At 46.6% G+C, this 19,285-nt stretch overlaps 1 protein-coding gene across 1 annotated transcript; it reads right to left on the reverse strand.

Annotated features, from left to right (window-relative positions):
• Nucleotides 1-2,319: 2,319 nt before the first annotated feature.
• Nucleotides 2,320-18,926, reverse strand: epsti1 (epithelial stromal interaction 1). The gene is made up of 11 exons (XM_035394729.1): nucleotides 18,592-18,926; nucleotides 16,951-17,009; nucleotides 14,781-14,864; nucleotides 13,967-14,040; nucleotides 13,322-13,405; nucleotides 11,541-11,614; nucleotides 10,905-10,989; nucleotides 6,202-6,285; nucleotides 5,453-5,526; nucleotides 4,432-4,613; nucleotides 2,320-2,838 (listed from the first exon to the last, which is right to left on the reverse strand). Exons 1-11 carry the CDS (start codon nucleotides 18,774-18,776, stop codon nucleotides 2,711-2,713), a joined length of 1,113 nt encoding a protein of 370 aa, XP_035250620.1. The 5' UTR covers nucleotides 18,777-18,926; the 3' UTR covers nucleotides 2,320-2,710.
• Nucleotides 18,927-19,285: the final 359 nt, after the last annotated feature.

Consider the following 19,285-nt stretch of genomic DNA (forward strand, 5'->3'; position numbering starts at 1 on the left):
TTAAAACTTAAAGACTTCCTACTACCTAAATTAACCAAGTTCAGAATAATGATAAAAAATAAAAACATCTTCCTGTGCCAGAAACACATAGTTACAGTACCAGCGTACACCCTCATGCCAGACTCTGTGTTGTCTCCACATTCTATTTAACATTATTATTTTTTGTTTATTTGGCGCCCAACGGGGGGCTGAACATATCCAATTCCCACCCTGTTTGTAGCATGCAGTCCACTGGTGCCTGAATGACCAGCGGAGTGAGATTAAACACAGATCCCAAAGCGACTGAGAACCCCCCTGTGAACCGGGCGTTACCCCACAGAGCTACCGTCCAGTCAGCACTGGCACGGTCTGGATTCGATCTGAGATCGTGAAGCTCATCCGGATTCGATCTGAGATCGTGGGGCTCATCTGGATTCGATCTGAGACCGTGGGGCTCATCCATGCATCGCAGCATGTGGCTTATCTGAATGCGCCACCCAGCAGCACCCCCACACGTGACCCTCTGCTGCAGGGCTTCAGACTGCACTCTGGGGACGCTGGTCTGGCGCTTCCTGGATGGCTTGATAAGGCTTTTGTGGCCTAGCGCAGAAGCAGTCTACGTGTCCGTTCTCAGAAGCGCATGCGGACAGGATGACCTGCGGTTACCTGTGCAGGAAGGACACCCTGCGCCAGGCTGGCCGTTTAGGGCTGTTAGAGAAACAGGACGAAGCCTTTGGGTGGAGGTGCCATCATCTATAGTCCCCGTTTCATACTGGTGATAAATGTCCAGCTGTATAAATGGATGCAATGTAAATGCTGTGTAAAAGTTGTGCAAGTTGCTCTGGATAAGAGCGTCTGCTAAATGCCTGTAATGTAATCTAATGATGGTCCATTTGGACGAAGTGTGAAGCAGCTTTTAGCACTTCTGTGAATGAACATGACTGGCTGTAGAGTCTGTTTTTTATTTATAACGTGTAGTGGGCTCACCAGAGGGGGGTGCAGTCCACTGTGTCCCTGAAGGGGCCTTTTCTGCACTGGCATCTGTGAAAACAAACTGCTCGATATAAACATAGCCATGTGTATTTCAAGCCCTGTAGTAAAATAACTGGGATGTTTTGGATGGCCTTGAGAATGTGTTTGTTTCTTGCTTGTTTCTATTAAAGTACGATTGAAAACAGACCCAGACTGTGGACAGCAAACACGTAAATGCAGCGGCAAATTCACACTGTGGTAAATCACAAGAGTATATATTCATTTTCCAATGTCATATATTATAAACAGAAATGTTTATTATTTCCCTGTTGCACATTTTAATAAAGTATTGAAAAGGCATTGGTATTTTATTATTATAATTGTTGCAATTATACCGATTGGTCTTCTGGTGTGAATATTACAGGTTACTTTTTAGGATGTTATAGGTGATTATATGATAAATCAGCATATTTATACTGTGATGGCAGAAATAAAGCTCTTAGCCTGAAATGCTTCAGTAAATATCCAGCAGTATAAATTGATTACATGTAAAAGCATGTCAGTCACACTGGATACAATTTTATGTAATTTTATGTGAAGTAGTAAGTAAAATGGTGATTTTTAAAATCATTTCAGAAATTTCAATTCCGAAAGATGAATTCAGCAGTAAAACATTTGCCTCACTTTTAAAGTGCATGTGAAAACACGCTCCTGCTAGCCATGATTTAGCATTTATGTTTGAACATTTTAGCCAAAGTGTTTTTTTATTCAGATGGAAACTTCAGTTACACTAATGCAGAGTTGCCCGGCCCTATTAAGGTGAAACCCACTGAGGCTGCTTTTATTCTTCAGATTAATGCAGTCTGATGTATTTCACTGTGTTTGGCATTGAGATTTCTCCTGAACGGTATAGGGGCTCATAGAATGCTCTGGCACTGTCACAGCCCTTTGAAAAAAAAAACTAAATAGGGTTAAGCCAGAGGAATTACTCCCCCCTAACATTACTTTTGCTCTATAAGAGATCCCGCAGAGTACAGCAGTTCTGAATGCGGGCTGTGGGTTTACAGGTGAGCCGATTGGAATGTCTCACTGTTCTGTGGGGGGGGGGCTCGAGTCGACTGTCCTGCCGACTACACCTTCTACAGATTTCACAGCGTCTTGTGTTAAGCACGCTGTTCCTGGTTAAACAACAGCACCCCACCACATATTTAATCCTAAAGAAACACACCTGAGTTAACTCCAGCTCCTCACCCACTACACTAAAACACACCTGTAATGGTCCATCCAGCAGACAGGCAGGTGAAAACACTAAGCACCGCCTACTGCTCTGAGTCGTCAAAAAAAAAAATACTCAAAGAGAAAATTTGGTAAGATTAATGTCAGTTTAATTATTATCTCCTTATTAAAAAAAACATAATGATGTCATAACAAATGTTGGACATTCTAGCTTTCTGTTCGCATGTCTCATGTCGCATGCCGCATGTCGCATGTCGTGATGCTAATTTAGTTTGTGTGGGTTGGGCGGTAGCTTGAAAATCCCAACCCTTCTCCTGGTTGGATTGGGTTTACATATGAAGTTATTGACACTTAAGCTGGATCTTGCTCAAGTTTCACCAAAACTACAATTAAAACTCTAATCAGCAGAGCACTACCCCACAGCCACCATTTCCACACACTACCCATCTGCATCTATCCCAATAAAGACTCCCAATAAAGCTGAGGGGTCTACTGGAGCAGAGGACAGCTTCAGCTGAGGGGTCTACTGGAGCAGGCTGTAGGCCCGCTGGTAGTCTCCATCGCACTGATCCACAATGTCCTCCAGGAAGTCTCGCTCACAGAAGGGAAAGTCATTGATGAGTTTCATCACCACCCAGTCACGATCGCTACCTGCCAGGAAGACACAAACAGGACGTTTTCACTTCATCTTTTTTCATGACATCAAAATTTAAAAAAAGATTATCAGAGATATAGGCAGGTTAAATCAGGTTAAATCACCACTATTGAGCCAACAGGCCTATGACTGGTGGCCCTCTCAAGGGGAGCTTGAACAACGTGCAGGAAAATGAGGCACCATTTCAGCATCCATGATGCCTATTTGGGGGGAGGGGCCTGGTTCAGCCTGCTCAGGGTAAAGGAATGACGATTGGAGCCAAGCTGTGGTAATTGGCCTTACCCACAGTGCCCGCGCCCCCCCCGCCCCCCCCCCCGCACGCTCAGTGTGGCTGAAGGGAACAGTTCGGCCGGGGCACACAGCCGGGGCGAATACCTCCTGTGGCAGAGACGCCCACAACGTCCGGGAAACGGGTCCCTGGCACAGAGACGCAGGGCGGAAACCCAGTACGGCAAGCGGTTTGGGCCATAAATGACTGGTTATCAGCTCTATCCTGATTGACAGGGCAGATAAAGCCCACGTGGTGAGTGACAGAACCCCACACATTTACACAAGGGCAGAACGCGGCAAGCTCCAGCTCAGTAAGAGAGCGCTGTATTCAAAATACAGAGTGCCGCACAGCCTGCTGGGAGATCTGCATTAGGGTGCCGCACAGCCTGCTGGGAGATCTGCATTAGGGTGCCGCACGGCCTGCTGGGAGATCTGCAACAGGGTGCCGCACGGCCTGCTGGGAGATCTGCAACAGGGTGCCGCACGGCCTGCTGGGAGATCTGGATTAGGGTGCCGCACGGCCTGCTGGGAGATCTGGATTAGGGTGCCGCACAGCCCTGCTCTGCCACAGAACCACTGCCGTTGGGTTTGGACCGCGGCCAGCCTGCATACATGCTGGTCCGCTGCCCCCTGCAGGTGCAGCACTGCCGTGCACCTGAAGCTGCTTGCACACGACAGAGCGTGTGAACTACGGACATCACAAAGAGAGAGCCAATACGGAGCAGGAGATACTGAGTGACAGAGACCATCTATGATGACATCACACACTCACACAGTTTACTGATCACAGTTTACTGAGCGCAGTGTTCTCGGAGCGCAGTTTACTCTGAACACAGTTTACTGAGCGCAGTGTTCTCGGAGCGCAGTTTACTCTGAACACAGTTTACTCTGAATGTGAAGTTTGCATTCCCAGTGGCAGCAGGTAATCAACAGAGCCCAAAGCTGCTCCCAGATGCCTGTCCCTCAGCTCACACACACAAATGGCATCTGAATAATTTACATTTCTGCTGCGGGGGCGAAGACTCCGGGGAACCGACTATTTACCAAAACGTCAAATAAAAGAACCACCCTAGCACCCCGTCCCACCTTAACACCACCAAGCATGCAGCTGCCTGCATCACAAAACCATGCTAAATCACACAAGATGGCCGACTGCTGAGAGAGAGACAGAGAGAGAGAGAGAGAGAGAGAGAGAGAGAAACAGAGAGAGAGAAATCTTCAGTGGAAACAATTACAGAGGCGCTTTGAAAGAAAACAGACTAAACAAACAGAATCATAATCAGCGGAAAACTAGACTCGGGGTTTCAGAGACAGCTTACCGGCCTCCTCTGTGCCGTCTGCCAGATCTGGGGTCAGTGTGGCCCCCGAGCTCAGCGTGGCCCCCAGGGTTGGGCCGGGGACCTGTAGGCCGCAGCAGTCTTCAGGGGTGGCGGGAGCAGGCTCCGCCTCCAAAGCTGAACTGGCCCTGCCCTCAATTCTGTCCAGGAAAGCAGAATTAACCCTGCGTGGAGAGACACAGCTCAGTCACATTAACCCTGCGTGGAGAGACACAGCTCAGTCACATTAACCCTGAGTGGGGAGATACAGCTCAGTCACATTAACCCTGCGTGGGGAGACACAGCTCAATCACATTAACCCAGTGTGGAGAGACACAGCTCAGTCACATTAACCCTGCGTGGGGAGACACAGCTCAATCACATTAACCCAGTGTGGGGAGACACAGCTCAGTCACATTAACCCAGTGTGGGGAGACACAGCTCAGTCACATTAACCCAGTGTGGAGAGACACAGCTCAGTCACATTAACCCTGTGTGGGGAGACACAGCTCAGTCACATTAACCCAGTGTGGGGAGACACAGCACAGGCACATTTACCCAGTGTGGGGAGACACAGCCCAGTCACATTAACCCTGCGTGGGGAGACACAGCACAGGCACATTTACCCAGTGTGGGGAGACACAGCCCAGTCACATTAACCCAGTGTGGGGAGACACAGCCCAGTCACATTAACCCAGTGTGGGGAGACACAGCTCAGTCACATTAACCCAGCGTGGGGAGACACAACTCAGTCACATTAACCCTGCGTGGGAAGACACAGCTCAGTCACATTAACCCAGTGTGGGGAGACACAGCTCAGTCACATTAACCCTGCGTGGGGAGACACAGCTCAGTCACATTAACCCAGTGTGGGGAGATAAATAGTGCATTTAACACGGTTAGAAAACCAGCACTAGAGCTAAAGCTAAGCAAAGCTGTGCTGTCATAGAGATGCCTGACACAAGACCTGCACAGTCTGCAGTATTTATATATGAGTAAATAAACCATGAAGGACAAACTTTACCGTCGGTGGTCCATTTTAGTTTCCCTCTGCCTTTCCTCTTCCAGCCTTCTCTGTTTCTCTTCTAGGTGTTCACCCTGAATTCACATACACACACACACACACACACACGCACACACATACACATAAACACACACATAGAAACACATGCACACACACACACACACACACACACACACACATAAACACACACACGCACACACACACATAAACACACACACACATACATAAATACACAGACAAACACACACACACACACGCATCAACAGAAATAAATCCACACACACACACACACACACAGAAATACACAGACAGACAAACACACACACATACACCAACAGAAATAAAGCCACACACATACACACACACACACACACACACACACAAACACATACATGTGCACACATACAGTACATATACACACATACAAATAAACACATACACACATCACACATACACACAAACATTCACAGGAAGACAGACAGACAGTTATAAAGATACCCAAAGATAAGACGATTCACTATCAGACCAATGAAAGCACAGCTGATGTAAGAACACACTGGAGAGCACCCAGCTGCAGGGAGCTATCCTCAGGCTGCATAGCAGTACTGCCTTCTGCAGCCAACACAAAGACCATTATGCAGCACATTCAGTCTAAAATTTCTTCCTGTCATTATAAACATTTTTGTTCAGCTAAGCAGAGCTTTCTTCTTCGCTGTGTGTGGCGGGACACTGTTAAAACGCAGCCATACCTTCCTCCTCTGTTCCTCTCTCTTCTGCAGCAAAAGGTCGTTCTCCTCCTGTCTCTGGGCCTCCCTGTACTCCTTCCCGCGCACCTGCAGGAGGTCCGGGACACAAGCACACCTGGCTGTAGGTAAGGAGGTACTGCAGAGACCTCAGCACTGCAAAGGGACTGCACATATACATCACAGTCACTCAGCACACACACTTATCCACAGGGATGTGCAGAAGTGGAGAACATCAGTGTTACTCTGTAATACAATGACGCCATTTCACCAAGAAGGCACAGAGGCCCGTTTATAATCAATAAGTCCAATGTAAAGCTAACCAACAGTAATTTGTATTGTAACTAAACGAAGTACCACTAGACAGAAAACCTTTACACAGCTATAGCTAAGTCATCATTCAAAGAAAAATTTGAAGACGGGGGGCCATGGGGCGATCTGAAGAGATGAACCTTCAGTGAACACAGCGTTCAACACAAACCCTTTAACCTTTCACACACATGAGCGAGTGAGCCGCGTGTGGAAATCCGCAGAGAGAAGAGCTGAACAGCCCCAGGGGCAGAGAACACAGAGGAGAGCTGAACAGCCCCAGGGGCAGAGATCACACAGAGAGGAGAGCTTAATAGCCCCAGGGGCAGAGATCACACAGAGAGGAGAGCTTAATAGCCCCAGGGGCAGAGATCACACAGAGAGGAGAGCTGAACAGCCCCAGGGGCAGAGAACACAGAGGGGAGAGCTGAACAGCCCCAGGGGCAGAGAACACAGAGAGGAGAGCTGAACAGCCCCAGGGGCAGAGAACACAGAGAGAAGAGCTGAACAGCCCCAGGGGCAGAGAACACAGAGAGGAGAGCTGAACAGCCCCAGGGACAGAGAACACAGAGAGAAGAGCTGAACAGCCCCAGGGGCAGAGAATACAGAGAGGAGAGCTTAATAGCCCCAGGGGCAGAGAACACAGAGAGGAGAGCTGAACAGCCCCAGGGGCAGAGATCACACAGAGAGGAGAGCTGAACAGCCCCAGGGGCAGAGAACACAGAGAGGAGAGCTGAACAGCCCCAGGGGCAGAGAACACAGAGAGGAGAGCTGAACAGCCCCAGGGGCAGAGAACACAGAGAGGAGAGCTGAACAGCCCCAGGGGCAGAGAACACAGAGAGGAGAGCTGAACAGCCCCAGGGGCAGAGAACACAGAGAGAAGAGCTGAACAGCCCCAGGGGCAGAGAACACAGAGAGGAGAGCTGAACAGCCCCAGGGGCAGAGAATACAGAGAGGAGAGCTTAATAGCCCCAGGGGCAGAGAACACAGAGAGGAGAGCTTAATAGCCCCAGGGGCAGAGAACACAGAGAGGAGAGCTGAACAGCCCCAGGGGCAGAGAACACAGAGAGGAGAGCTGAACAGCCCCAGGGGCAGAGAACACAGAGAGGAGAGCTGAACAGCCCCAGGGGCAGAGAACACAGAGAGGAGAGCTGAACAGCCCCAGGGGCAGAGAACACAGAGAGGAGAGCTTAATAGCCCCAGGGGCAGAGAACACAGAGAGGAGACCCCACAGGCTGCCGACTCCATTTCGCGGTTTAGCGGCTCAAGTGATAAATACACATTACGGAAACGAAGAAGGAGAAAGTGCCCCTGTTTCCCTCAGGCCAGCCCAACCGGTACCGGAAAAGGCCCGTGTTGTCTTTGGGTTGGCCGATGAAAGGGAGGACTAGGCGGGTTGACCCGGGCTGTGGACTCTGGGACAGAAACTCAAAGCATTCAAAGAATAACAGATCTGAGAATGCGCAAAGCCACATGAAGGGCCGGTCTTCCTGCCCGCTTTGATCCGCGGGCCGCCGGCGCTTGGGCCGGCGCGCCTCCTCGCTCTGTCGGGAGGCCGTCCAGACGCTGACGTCAGAACCTGGAGAAGCATGATTAAGCCAGCATGTTTCCATGACGATGGCGGGATCTCAACTGCCACGGGGAACGTTAGCCAATGAGAAAATGCAGGATGTTCGCGGAAAAAACACCTTTCCAGCGTTATCCTCGACTTGCAGTGGGGCTGCTTTGACTATTTACTCCTTCTAGAGATGGTCGCCTCTGATATTGCAATGCAGGTATTCCTCATTAGTAAAAGGGACATAGTCAGCTACTTACTACTGCATAAATTAATTTAGGGAATTCTCAAACAGAATTGGTGCTGGATCTAACGCTCAGGATGTGACCGAACGTGCAGTCGTCTGAAGCTCTCTGCTTCAGGCGAAGCCCAGGCCAGGCCTCCTCTTCGAACCTCTCCCTCACTACCCATCTTCTGCCGTGGTCTGAAGACGCATCTATTCAGACTATACCTGGACTAACTACCACCATTCTGTGAATCATTTCACTTTAAATACCCCCCTTTCATGTCACTCATATCACATGTACCCCAATTCCAGCACTTTTGGTAATTTGTATTTGTCCTAATATTGTAGCTTTTTGGCTTGGCATAAGTTAGGTCAGAATAGTATTCACTGTGTGAACTGAACTGTGTTCTTGGCTAGAAATAGCTGTACGAAATGAGTATCGTACCTTATTGAACCTGTGTGCACACAGGAAAACATCCCTGCGCTCACCGCAGGAGCTGCGCTCGCAATTCCAGCGTTGCCAGCCGCCGCATTTCCTGCAATATCAACTCCTGCCCTACGGCACTCCATGGCCCAGCCTCCTGTCTGCGAGCTGCTGGCCACTGGAGCACAGCCCAGGGGAGAGAGAGCAGGGCCAGAACACTGATCTGTGCATTCTTATTACTCCCATTACTCTTATTACTCCCATTACTCCTACTACTCCTATTACTCCTATTACTCTTATTACTCCCATTAATCCTATTACTCCTACTACTCCTATTACTCCTATTACTCCTATTACCCTTATTACTCCCATTACTCTTATTACTCCTACTACTCCTATTACTCCTATTACTCCCTTTAATCCTATTACTCCTACTACTCCTATTACTCCTATTACTCCCATTACTCTTATCATTCCCATTACTCTTATTACTCCCATTACTCCTATTACTCCTACTACTCCTATTACTCCTATTACTCTTATTACTCCCATTACTCCTATTACTCCTATTACTCTTATTACTCCCATTACTCTTATTACTCCTATTACTCCCATTACTCCCATTACTCATATTACTCTTATTACTCCTATTACTCCCATTACTCCCATTACTCCTATTACTCTTATTACTCCTATTACTCCAATTACTCCTATTACACCCATTACTCCTATTACTCTTATTACTCTTATTACTCCTATTACTCCCATTACTCCCATTACTCCTATTACTCTTATTACTCCTATTACTCCCATTACTCCTATTACTCCTATTACTCCCATTACTCCTATTACTCTTATTACTCCTATTACTCCCATTGCTCCTATTACTCCTATTACTCCCATTACTCTTATTACTCCTATTACTCCCATTGCTCCTATTACTCTTATTACTCTTATTACTCCTATTACTCCTATTACTCCCATTACTCCTATTACTCTTATTACTCCTATTACTCTTATTACTCCCATTACTCTTATTACTCCTATTACTCTTATTACTCCCATTACTCCAATTACTCCATTACTCTTATTACTCTGTTTAAAGTGGTGTCTCCAGCAATGCGTGTAAACGTGGTGCAAGCGTCTGATGCGTGTTCACTGAGAGCATTCAGTGCCAGTTCAGGAAGCTCTTTTCTGGAGTGCCACAGTATCACAAATAAATAAGTACTCTCAGAATAATGAAATCATTTACAGACAGCCAAGTGTAAGAGCACAACTGGGGTGAAATTACATCACATCACACCAGCAGAGTTGGCCTCTCTCCAGGGACTTTCACCAGAACAGTGCAGGTTCCGCCACGCTCCTCCCGCGCGCTCCTCCCACTGGTCCTCCCAGCGCTCCTCCCAGCGCTCCTCCCACTGGTCCTCCCAGCGCTCCTCCCGCGCGCTCCTCCCACTGGTACTCCCACCGCTCCTCCCACCGTTCCTCCCACTGCTCCTCCCAGCGCTCCTCCCGCGCGCTCCTCCCACTGGTACTCCCACCGCTCCTCCCAGCGCTCCTCCCACTGGTCCTCCCAGCGCTCCTCCCGCGCGCTCCTCCCACTGGTACTCCCACCGCTCCTCCCACCGTTCCTCCCACTGCTCCTCCCAGCGCTCCTCCCACTGGTACTCCCACCGCTCCTCCCACCGCTCCTCCCACGCACTCCTCCCAGCGCTCCTCCCAGCGAGCTCCTCCCACCGCTCCTCCCACCGCTCAGACCCCGCGCTCCCGCACGCGCTCCTCCCACCGCTCCTCCCAGCGCTCAGACTGGCACTCGCCGTGAACTCTGGGAAATCCCCTGAACTCTCGCTCACCTCCTCACCCGGAGGAGCCACGGAGGCCTCTCACTGGAGAAGCATAAAGAGCCGTCTGCATATTTATTACCTTCTTCTTAAAAAAAAAAGAAAAAAGAAAAGAGCCGGACTCCCTTCTCCACGGCGGGGCTGCCCCCCTTTTAGGCAGGAGTCCCGGTCCCGCCCGGTTCTCCCGCTCCCCAGAAAGGGGGGGTGTTTACACAGAAAGCACGCACCAAAGGGCCATCAATCGCTCCCCATTACCCCAGGGCCTGGGGCCGAACCTCAGCGCCGCAGCTATGTGGCGCGAGCTCGAACCCGCGCCGACGGGCTGCCCAGCGCATTCCTCGGCCGTCGTCTTACCCAGGATGACGTAGGAGGAGCGCTGCTCGTTGCCGTTGGAGCCAAGCTGGATCCGCCGACCCTTTGAAGAAACTCCGCCGTTTTCCTGCAGGGAAGGAACACACCAACAGCGAAGTGAACGTTCAGCCTGCGACCCCACAGACACCAGGATCTCCACACACGCTTTTGGACAGCCTCTCACACACAGGACCCCATTAGCCACCCCGTTCCCAAGGCACTGGGCTCTGTCTGGCTCAGTCTGGCTCTGTCTGGCTCTTTAAGCACTTGAGCCGTGTCTGGTTAGGGAACAAGGGCTGTTACACCTCACAGGTACACACTGCAGGGAGGAGGTGTGAGTAAATGGTAAATGGAATGGTAAATGGACTGCATTTATATAGCGCTTTTATCCAAAGCGCTTTACAATCGATGCCTCTCATTCACCAGAGCAGTTAGGGGTTAGGTGTCTTGCTCAGGGACACTTCGACACGCCCAGAGCGGGGATCGAACCGGCAACCCTCCGACTGCCAGGCAACCGCTCTTACCTCCTGAGCTATGTCGCCCCATATGGTTGCCATGGATTCCCATTTATGTTTAAAGGCAGGAACTACATTACCCACGATCACTTCAAACTGGGAAGCATTCCAAAGATACACTTACGCTTGGCGATCCTGTTCGTACTGGAACCTTCTCCGCACGTCCTCTTCCTTACTCTTCTGCTCTAGTTTGATAGTCTGTGTTTCACAATACAAATGCAACTGAATTTTTACATGTTTAGTCATAATAAAATAAAAATTCAACAGAAAAATAATATTTTTTGATGGTGCCAGCAAATAAACTATATGCAATATATGTAATATATGTGCATGTAATATGTATTTCTTACCATATTCCTAAATAAAAACAAGGACGTAATCCTTGATCCAGAGTGGATATTGTATATATAATTTCTGAGTGGATATAAAATGCACACCCTTCTCATTCACTATATGAAGACAGAAGGTCACTAATATTATATTTCATGTCACACATAAACTGAAGTGTTCATGAACCTGACTGACTTGAGTAAACTCCAAAATCTTCATCAAGGCTACAGTATTCCAGCCTGTCTTTAAGGCTGCAGTATTCTAGCCTGTCTCTAAGGCTACAGTATTCCAGCCTGTCTCTAAGGCTACAGTATTCCAGCCTGTCTCTAAGGCTGCAGTATTCCAGCCTGTCTCTAAGGCTACAGTATTCCATCCTGTCTCTAAGGCTGCAGTATTCCAGCCTGTCTCTAAGGCTACAGTATTCCAGCATGTCTCTAAGGCTACAGTATTCCAGCCTGTCTCTAAGGCTACAGTATTCCATCCTGTCTCTAAGGCTACAGTATTCCATCCTGTCTCTAAGGCTGCAGTATTCCAGCCTGTCTCTAAGGCTGCAGTATTCCATCCTGTCTCTAAGGCTACAGTATTCCAGCCTGTCTCTAAGGCTACAGTATTCCATCCTGTCTCTAAGGCTGCAGTATTCCAGCCTGTCTCTAAGGCTACAGTATTCCAGCATGTCTCTAAGGCTACAGTATTCCAGCCTGTCTCTAAGGCTACAGTATTCCATCCTGTCTAAGGCTACAGTATTCCAGCCTGTCTCTAAGGCCGCAGTATTACAGCCTGTCTCTAAGGCCGCAGTATTACAGCCTGTCTCCAAGGCTACAGTATTCCAGCCTGTCTAAGGCTACAGTATTCCAGCCTGTCTAAGGCTACAGTATTCCAGCCTGTCTCTAAGGCTACAGTATTCCATCCTGTCTCTAAGGCTACAGTATTCCAGCCTGTCTCTAAGGCTACAGTATTCCAGCCTGTCTCTAAGGCTACAGTATTCCATCCTGTCTCTAAGGCTGCAGAATTCCAGCCTGTCTCTAAGGCTGCAGTATTCCAGCCTGTCTCTAAGGCTACAGTATTCCAGCCTGTCTCTAACCCACAGGCCCTAAGCTCGCAGTCTGAACCGTATCAGCAGAACAAAGAGGAGAGGAGAGCAGAGTTCTACCCAGCATGCACCACGGCGAGCCAGCGACCGCACGCCGCCCGCGGTTTCTGAACGAACGCGACTCATCAGTCAGGGGTCACTTGTGCCTGTAAATACCGGGTGTGTGCTGAGATATGTGATCCAACGAGTTCATTACCCACTTATCAGTCAGCCATTTGCAGTGACATCTGCAGTCTGACGACTGAATTGCGGTAAAACTAATGAAATCTTGAAAATGACCCCCATAATAAGTTAAAAAGGGTTAGATTTTAAAAAAAGGTTTTATATTTCAATATTTTACCCCTAAATCTATAGTCACTGCATGTCAAGTCTGGCCAGGGACCTCCTGCAGTACCTTCAAGAACCTCCAGGGGTCCACAGACTCCCAGGCCTTAGATGTTATGAAGGTCTGAGCAAAGATCCAGATTTGCTGTTATCCTCCTCACCTTTTCACGCTGCGTAGTCTTCATGAGCTCGTACTTTTTTTCCTCCTCTTCCCTCCGTATTCTGTCCATTTCTTCCTGTTTCAGCTTCAAAACAGAACACAGCAGCTTTCACCCCCAATAACACTCCAGCAAACGCTCACAGGTTCCTAGGCTTAATAACCTCATCCCGAGTGCGCACGTATGTGTCTGTGCACGTATTTGTCTGCACACGTCTGTGTCTGTGCACGTCTGTGTCTGTGCCTGCGCACGTATGTGTCTGTGCACGTCTGTGTCTGTGCACAACAGCAGTACCCCAGCTGAGACCAGAATCAACAGCCTTTGAGTTCCAAGCCCAGTTCCTGACCCATTAATCTCTGTAAATCCCCAGCTAATCTCTCAACTTTCCACCTAATCATCCCCTGATTTAAATGGCTAAAACATTTTTCTCCCTCTCCACCTCAGCTGATGTGTGGTGAGCGATCTTGTGCAAAATGGCTGCCGTGCATCTCCAAGGTGGGTGTTACACATTGATGGTGGTTCAGGACAGTTTCCCCCTCATTACTGTAAAGTGCTGAGAAATATTTATATAAATGCAACAATTTATTATTATTATTATTATTATTATTATTATTATTATTATTATCCAAGACCAAACGTAGACCATACCTTTTTCTGGAGTTTAGATTGCTTTGCCTGCAGAAACTGCTTCTTTCTGGCCTCATCCAGTGATACAGAGCCACCTGAACGTGTGGATAAGAGATCAGAGACAGAACGGAGACAAATGCACTTCTTTCAATACAAGATCCACAGCATTATTCTAATTGCCTTTTCACAATACTCTATAATACTCTATTGTACTCAGTACAATACTCTATAATACTTAAGCTCTCTTTCTCGACTATGATACACAGAAATGAAATTACCATATTGCTTTAACAGTATAATAGATTGTGTGAATGGATAGGATATATTGATATAATGTATATACACAACAGTTCCAAATGTTTGCATGTATACACATATATATATACACATATACACACACACAACAATATTTTTCTATTTTATAGTACACTGTGTAAATGTTGATGTAATAAAATGTAGATCTGGAAGCCTGAGTGGTCCTGTTCCGCAGTGTTACAGTGTTACAGTGTTACAGTGTTACAGTGTTGCATTGTTACAGTGTTACAGTGTTGCATTGTTACAGTGTTACAGTGTTACAGTGTTACAGTGTTTCAGCGTTACATTGTTACAGTGTTACAGTGTTGCATTGTTACAGTGTCGCAGCTTTACAGTGTTACATTTTTACAGTGTTACAGTGTTACAGTGTTGCATTGTTACAGTGTTACAGTGTTGCATTGTTACAGTGTCGCAGTGTTACAGTGTTACAGTGTCGCAGCGTTACAGTGTTACAGTGTTACAGTGTCGCAGCGTTACAGTGTTACAGTGTTTCAGCGTTACAGGCGTCCCCTCTCCTCACCCAGCTGGGACGGGGGCAGCTGGATTGGGCCAGGACGGTGCTCCTCTTTCCATCTCTGCAGATCCTGCTCCTCCTGCTGTGCCACTGTGTGAGTGTGTATGTGTGAGAGAGTGAGTATGTGTGAGTGTGTGTGAGTGTGTGTGAGTGTGTGTGAGTGTGTGTGTGTGTGTGTGTGAGTGTGAGAGAGTGAGTGTGTGTGAGTGTGAGTGTGTGTATGTGTGTGTGAGTGTGTGTGTGTGAGTATGTGTGTGTGAGTGTGAGTGTGTGTATGTGTGTGTGAGTGTGTATGTGTGAGAGAGTGAGTATGTGTGAGTGTGTGTGAGTGTGTGTATGTGTGTGTGAGTGTGTATGTGTGAGAGAGTGAGTGTGTGAGTGTGTGTGAGTGTGTGTGTGTGAGTGTGTATGTGTAAGAGAGTGAGTATGTGTGAGTGTGTGTGAGTGTGTGTATGTGTGAGAGAGTGAGTATGTGTGAGTGTGTGTATGTGTGTGTGAGTGAGTGTGTGTGTGTGTGAGTGAGTGTGTATGTGTGTCAGAGAGTGCATGTGTGTTTGTGTGGGAGAAAGAGTGTGAGTGTGTGTGTACGTAGGAACAGAATAATTTATAGAGAACAGGTAAAATTATTTAATTTGGATCAAAGCAGATTTAAATCTTTGTTTTATATTTTAATTTCAAAGAGTAACTTCCATCGGTGATCACATTTAAAATTTTGTCCTCACTTGTTAAATGGGTAACTGAAGTTTTTACATTGTCTGGAGCCGTATAATACTACTGAACTAACTAACTAAATGCAACATTTATTGTTAACACAAAAGTAAGGACTCTTATATGGATGATTAAAACAGGAAACGTGGATGTTTCACAACGTGCAGATCACAGACTTTGAGGTTGTGTCTGACTTGCAGATTCCTTTTTGGTTAACAGAAAATATTTTTTTCATGGTAAGGAAAACACCACAAACACATCTGACCCCGTTCTCAACCCAACGATGGCGTTCCCAGCATGCTTATGGTTCTTCTGACTTTAATTTGCTGCAGTTTTGATTTTACTGGCAAACAAATGGAAAAAACATCTGCTGTGACCAGGTTCACTGAATGAGACCGGTAATAGCAGGGCGAATATCTGGAGCACAGAGACAGAACGAAGAGACAGAGCACAGAGACAGAGCTCAGAGACAGAGCTCAGAGACAGAGACAGAGCTCAGAGACAGAGACAGAGCCCAGAGACAGAGACAGAGACAGAGCTCAGAGACAGAACACAGAGATAGAGCACAGAGACAGAGCACAGAGATAGAGCACAGAGACAGAGCACAGAGACAGAACACAGAGATAGAGCTCAGAGACAGAGCACAGAGACAGAGACAGAGCTCAGAGACAGAGACAGAGCCCAGAGACAGAGACAGAGACAGAGCTCAGAGACAGAACACAGAGATAGAGCACAGAGACAGAGCACAGAGATAGAGCACAGAGACAGAGCACAGAGACAGAACACAGAGATAGAGCACAGAGACAGAACACAAAGACAGAGCTCAGAGACAGAGCACAGAGACAGAGACAGAGCTCAGAGACAGAGACAGAGCACAGAGACAGAACACAGAGATAGAGCACAGAGACAGAACACAGAGACAGAGACAGAGACAGAGCACAGAGCACAGAGACAGAGACAGAGCCCAGAGACAGAGCTCAGAGACAGAGACAGAGCTCAGAGACAGAACACAGAGATAGAGCACAGAGACAGAACACAGAGATAGAGCACAGAGACAGAGCACAGAGCACAGAGCACAGAGACAGAGCACAGAGACAGAACACAGAGATAGAGCTCAGAGACAGAGCTCAGAGACAGGGCTCAGAGACAGAGCTCAGAGACAGAGCACAGAGACAGAGCTCAGAGACAGAACGAAGAGACAGAGCTCAGAGACAGAACGAAGAGACAGAGCACAGAGACAGAGCTCAGAGACAGAGCACAGAGACAGAGCTCAGAGACAGAGACAGAGACAGAGACAGAGCACAGAGACAGAGCTCAGAGACAGAGCTCAGAGACAGAGCTCAGAGCACAGAGCTCAGAGACAGAGCTCAGAGACAGAGCACAGAGACAGAGCTCAGAGACAGAGACAGAGCTCAGAGACAGGGCTCAGAGACAGAGCTCAGAGACAGAGCACAGAGACAGAACTCACTTCGCTGCAGTTTGCTGCGACGAGACTCGTTAGGGGGGATCACTGTGTAGGCACCCGCACTGCAAATACAAAAACATTACTTTATTCAGAAGGTTTTTTTATTTATGCAATCCAAAAATGCGTCCATTACATTACATTACAGGCATTTAGCAGACGCTCTTATCCAGAGCGACTTACACAACATTCTACAAAGCATTTACATTGCATCCATTTATACAGCTGGATATATTCTAAAGCAATGCAGGTTAAGTATCTTGCTCAAGGGTACAACGGCAGTGTCCTGTCAAACCTGTGACCTTCAGGTTACAAGACCAGTTTCTTACCCATATTACACTACACTGCCGCATCCATCAATGTAACAATCCACATATTATCAGGAGTCCAAGCAGTCTGCTGGAGCCCAAGTGGGATATTATAATTCTTCATTATTTTTCTGCCCTAAAAGTACCTGCAATACAACCGTAAGACATAGAGCTGCCAAATTTGGTAGATAGCTTACAAATACCACACTACTCAGTCTCCAAAACCCGTCCACAACCACCACATGGTAGCACTATAACAAGGTGTTTGACATGTTGTCCTAGAAACAGGATTTTTTGATTGACAGACTCCTTGAGTCAGGTTTGGTAGTTTTAGTACATTTTTTTCCAAAAGCATTTGGTTTTTCCCAATGCTGTGTGGACCCTGTTAATAGCTGCTCGCAGTTATTATTATTATTATTATTATCAATAATAATAATAATAATAATAATAATAATAATAATAATAATAAATCAAAGCCTTTTTACACACATTTGTAAGTACAGTAAATCAAACTTGCGGTGTGGCATAATGCCATTTTATCCAAAAATTTTAAAAAAAATAGTCCAGTCGAGGGGAACACCCAGTGAACACCCACAATTACTGAGGAAGTCTAAAGGCTAAACGTGTAATAACTGCACATGACAGAGTTCAGAAATAAACCACACAATCTTCACTTGATAGTATTTTCCATCGCCATTACTCCCTGATTAAACTCTGTGCGGTTTCTCAGTCATACCCCAGTCATTATATATCCACTAATTTCCCTGTCCATATCTGGTTTGACCTTTTACCAAATAATTGGAGGCCAATTTATCTTGACATATTGAAATGGAGATGTTAATAATGGCATGGATTCTCCTTATATCGGTCCGGCCGCAGCATCATTCGGGAGATCTATCCAAAGCAGAAAGTCTGCCTTCGCCTCAGAGTCCCGATGTCTGTTTAGATTAGGATTCCCCTTTTGTTGCGCATGCGCCTCGCTTTCGTGTTTTTCTCGTTTTCCGTACGAAGAGAAACAGCGATAGTGAAACGAAACCGAAACTGTTGCCAGAGTGAAGACAAAGTTCATGTTTTAATTGTATAGTTGATAATTTAATTATGTGGATAATTTCTTCAATTCCTACATTATAAATGTGTCATATGTGTCAAAATATCAAATAAATGAATCGAACGAGTTGTTTTCGTCACCAGTGGTTTTGAATTACAAATATAACGCTATAAATGCATACATATGTATAGCGTTATATACAGCTAAACATGGCTAATTCACGATTATTGTGAATAAACTTGATATTGTAAAAAAAAAAAGAATAGAACATTTAATAGAAAATTTACTCACTATTGTGGTTGTCTGTCATTTTGTTCTGACTGCGTATTTTGATTGTCCGTCGTATTTTGATTGTTCAGGTTGTCTGGATGTTCCTGTTCCGCATACATATTATCAGCCCCTGAATTCATTCTTCTGTTTGAGAAATTCGGCGGGGTATTCGGTTCTTCTGGTGTCCACTTCTTATGCGGATCCATTTTGTGGAAGCCACAGGTGAACAGGAATCCGGTGGTGACCGTCCCGGTGGTGCGCTGGAATCTGCTGAAGCCGTCAGCTCAGAGACGTCGTTCGCTGATTATGCATGGCCGGGATGTATACAAATAAAGTGACATCATTCCTGGTTCCGACACTTATCAGTGTAGCAAAGGCTATGCAGTAAAATGTTCAGTGTTAGCTCTTACATTGTCCCTATTGGACTCTTGGTGAAGTTAATTAATAACGCTGGGAATTTTTAATGTGTATGACAATTTAACAAGCACAGTTTTAAATATAATATTTATGGAACTGAATAAAACTCAACGAATTGAATTAATTGGTTGATTAAATAATTTGATAAATCTGACACAGAATAACATTTAATGGTTTTGATTAGATAAGTAAAGAGTTATTAAATTAAACAAATTACTATAATTTTACCCAGATGCTTTGAAGGGTAAATGGTACTTTTAATTAGATGTCTTGCGCCATTTTTTATTCATTCAATGCC

The sequence above is a fragment of the Anguilla anguilla genome, chromosome 15 (genome assembly GCF_013347855.1).
Source record: "Anguilla anguilla isolate fAngAng1 chromosome 15, fAngAng1.pri, whole genome shotgun sequence".
NCBI lineage: Eukaryota > Metazoa > Chordata > Actinopteri > Anguilliformes > Anguillidae > Anguilla > Anguilla anguilla.

Excerpts from the sequence above, each read along its gene's own strand:
- epsti1 (XM_035394729.1), bottom strand. The coding sequence starts at position 18,776 with ATGGATCCGCATAAGAAGTGGACACCAGAAGAACCGAATACCCCGCCG. Across the intron at positions 13,406-13,966 it reads AATCTAAACTCCAGAAAAAG|CTGAAACAGGAAGAAATGGA; the intron begins GTATGGTCTACG and ends TCTGTTTTGAAG. Across the intron at positions 10,990-11,540 it reads TACGAACAGGATCGCCAAGC|GAAAACGGCGGAGTTTCTTC; the intron begins GTAAGTGTATCT and ends CCTTCCCTGCAG.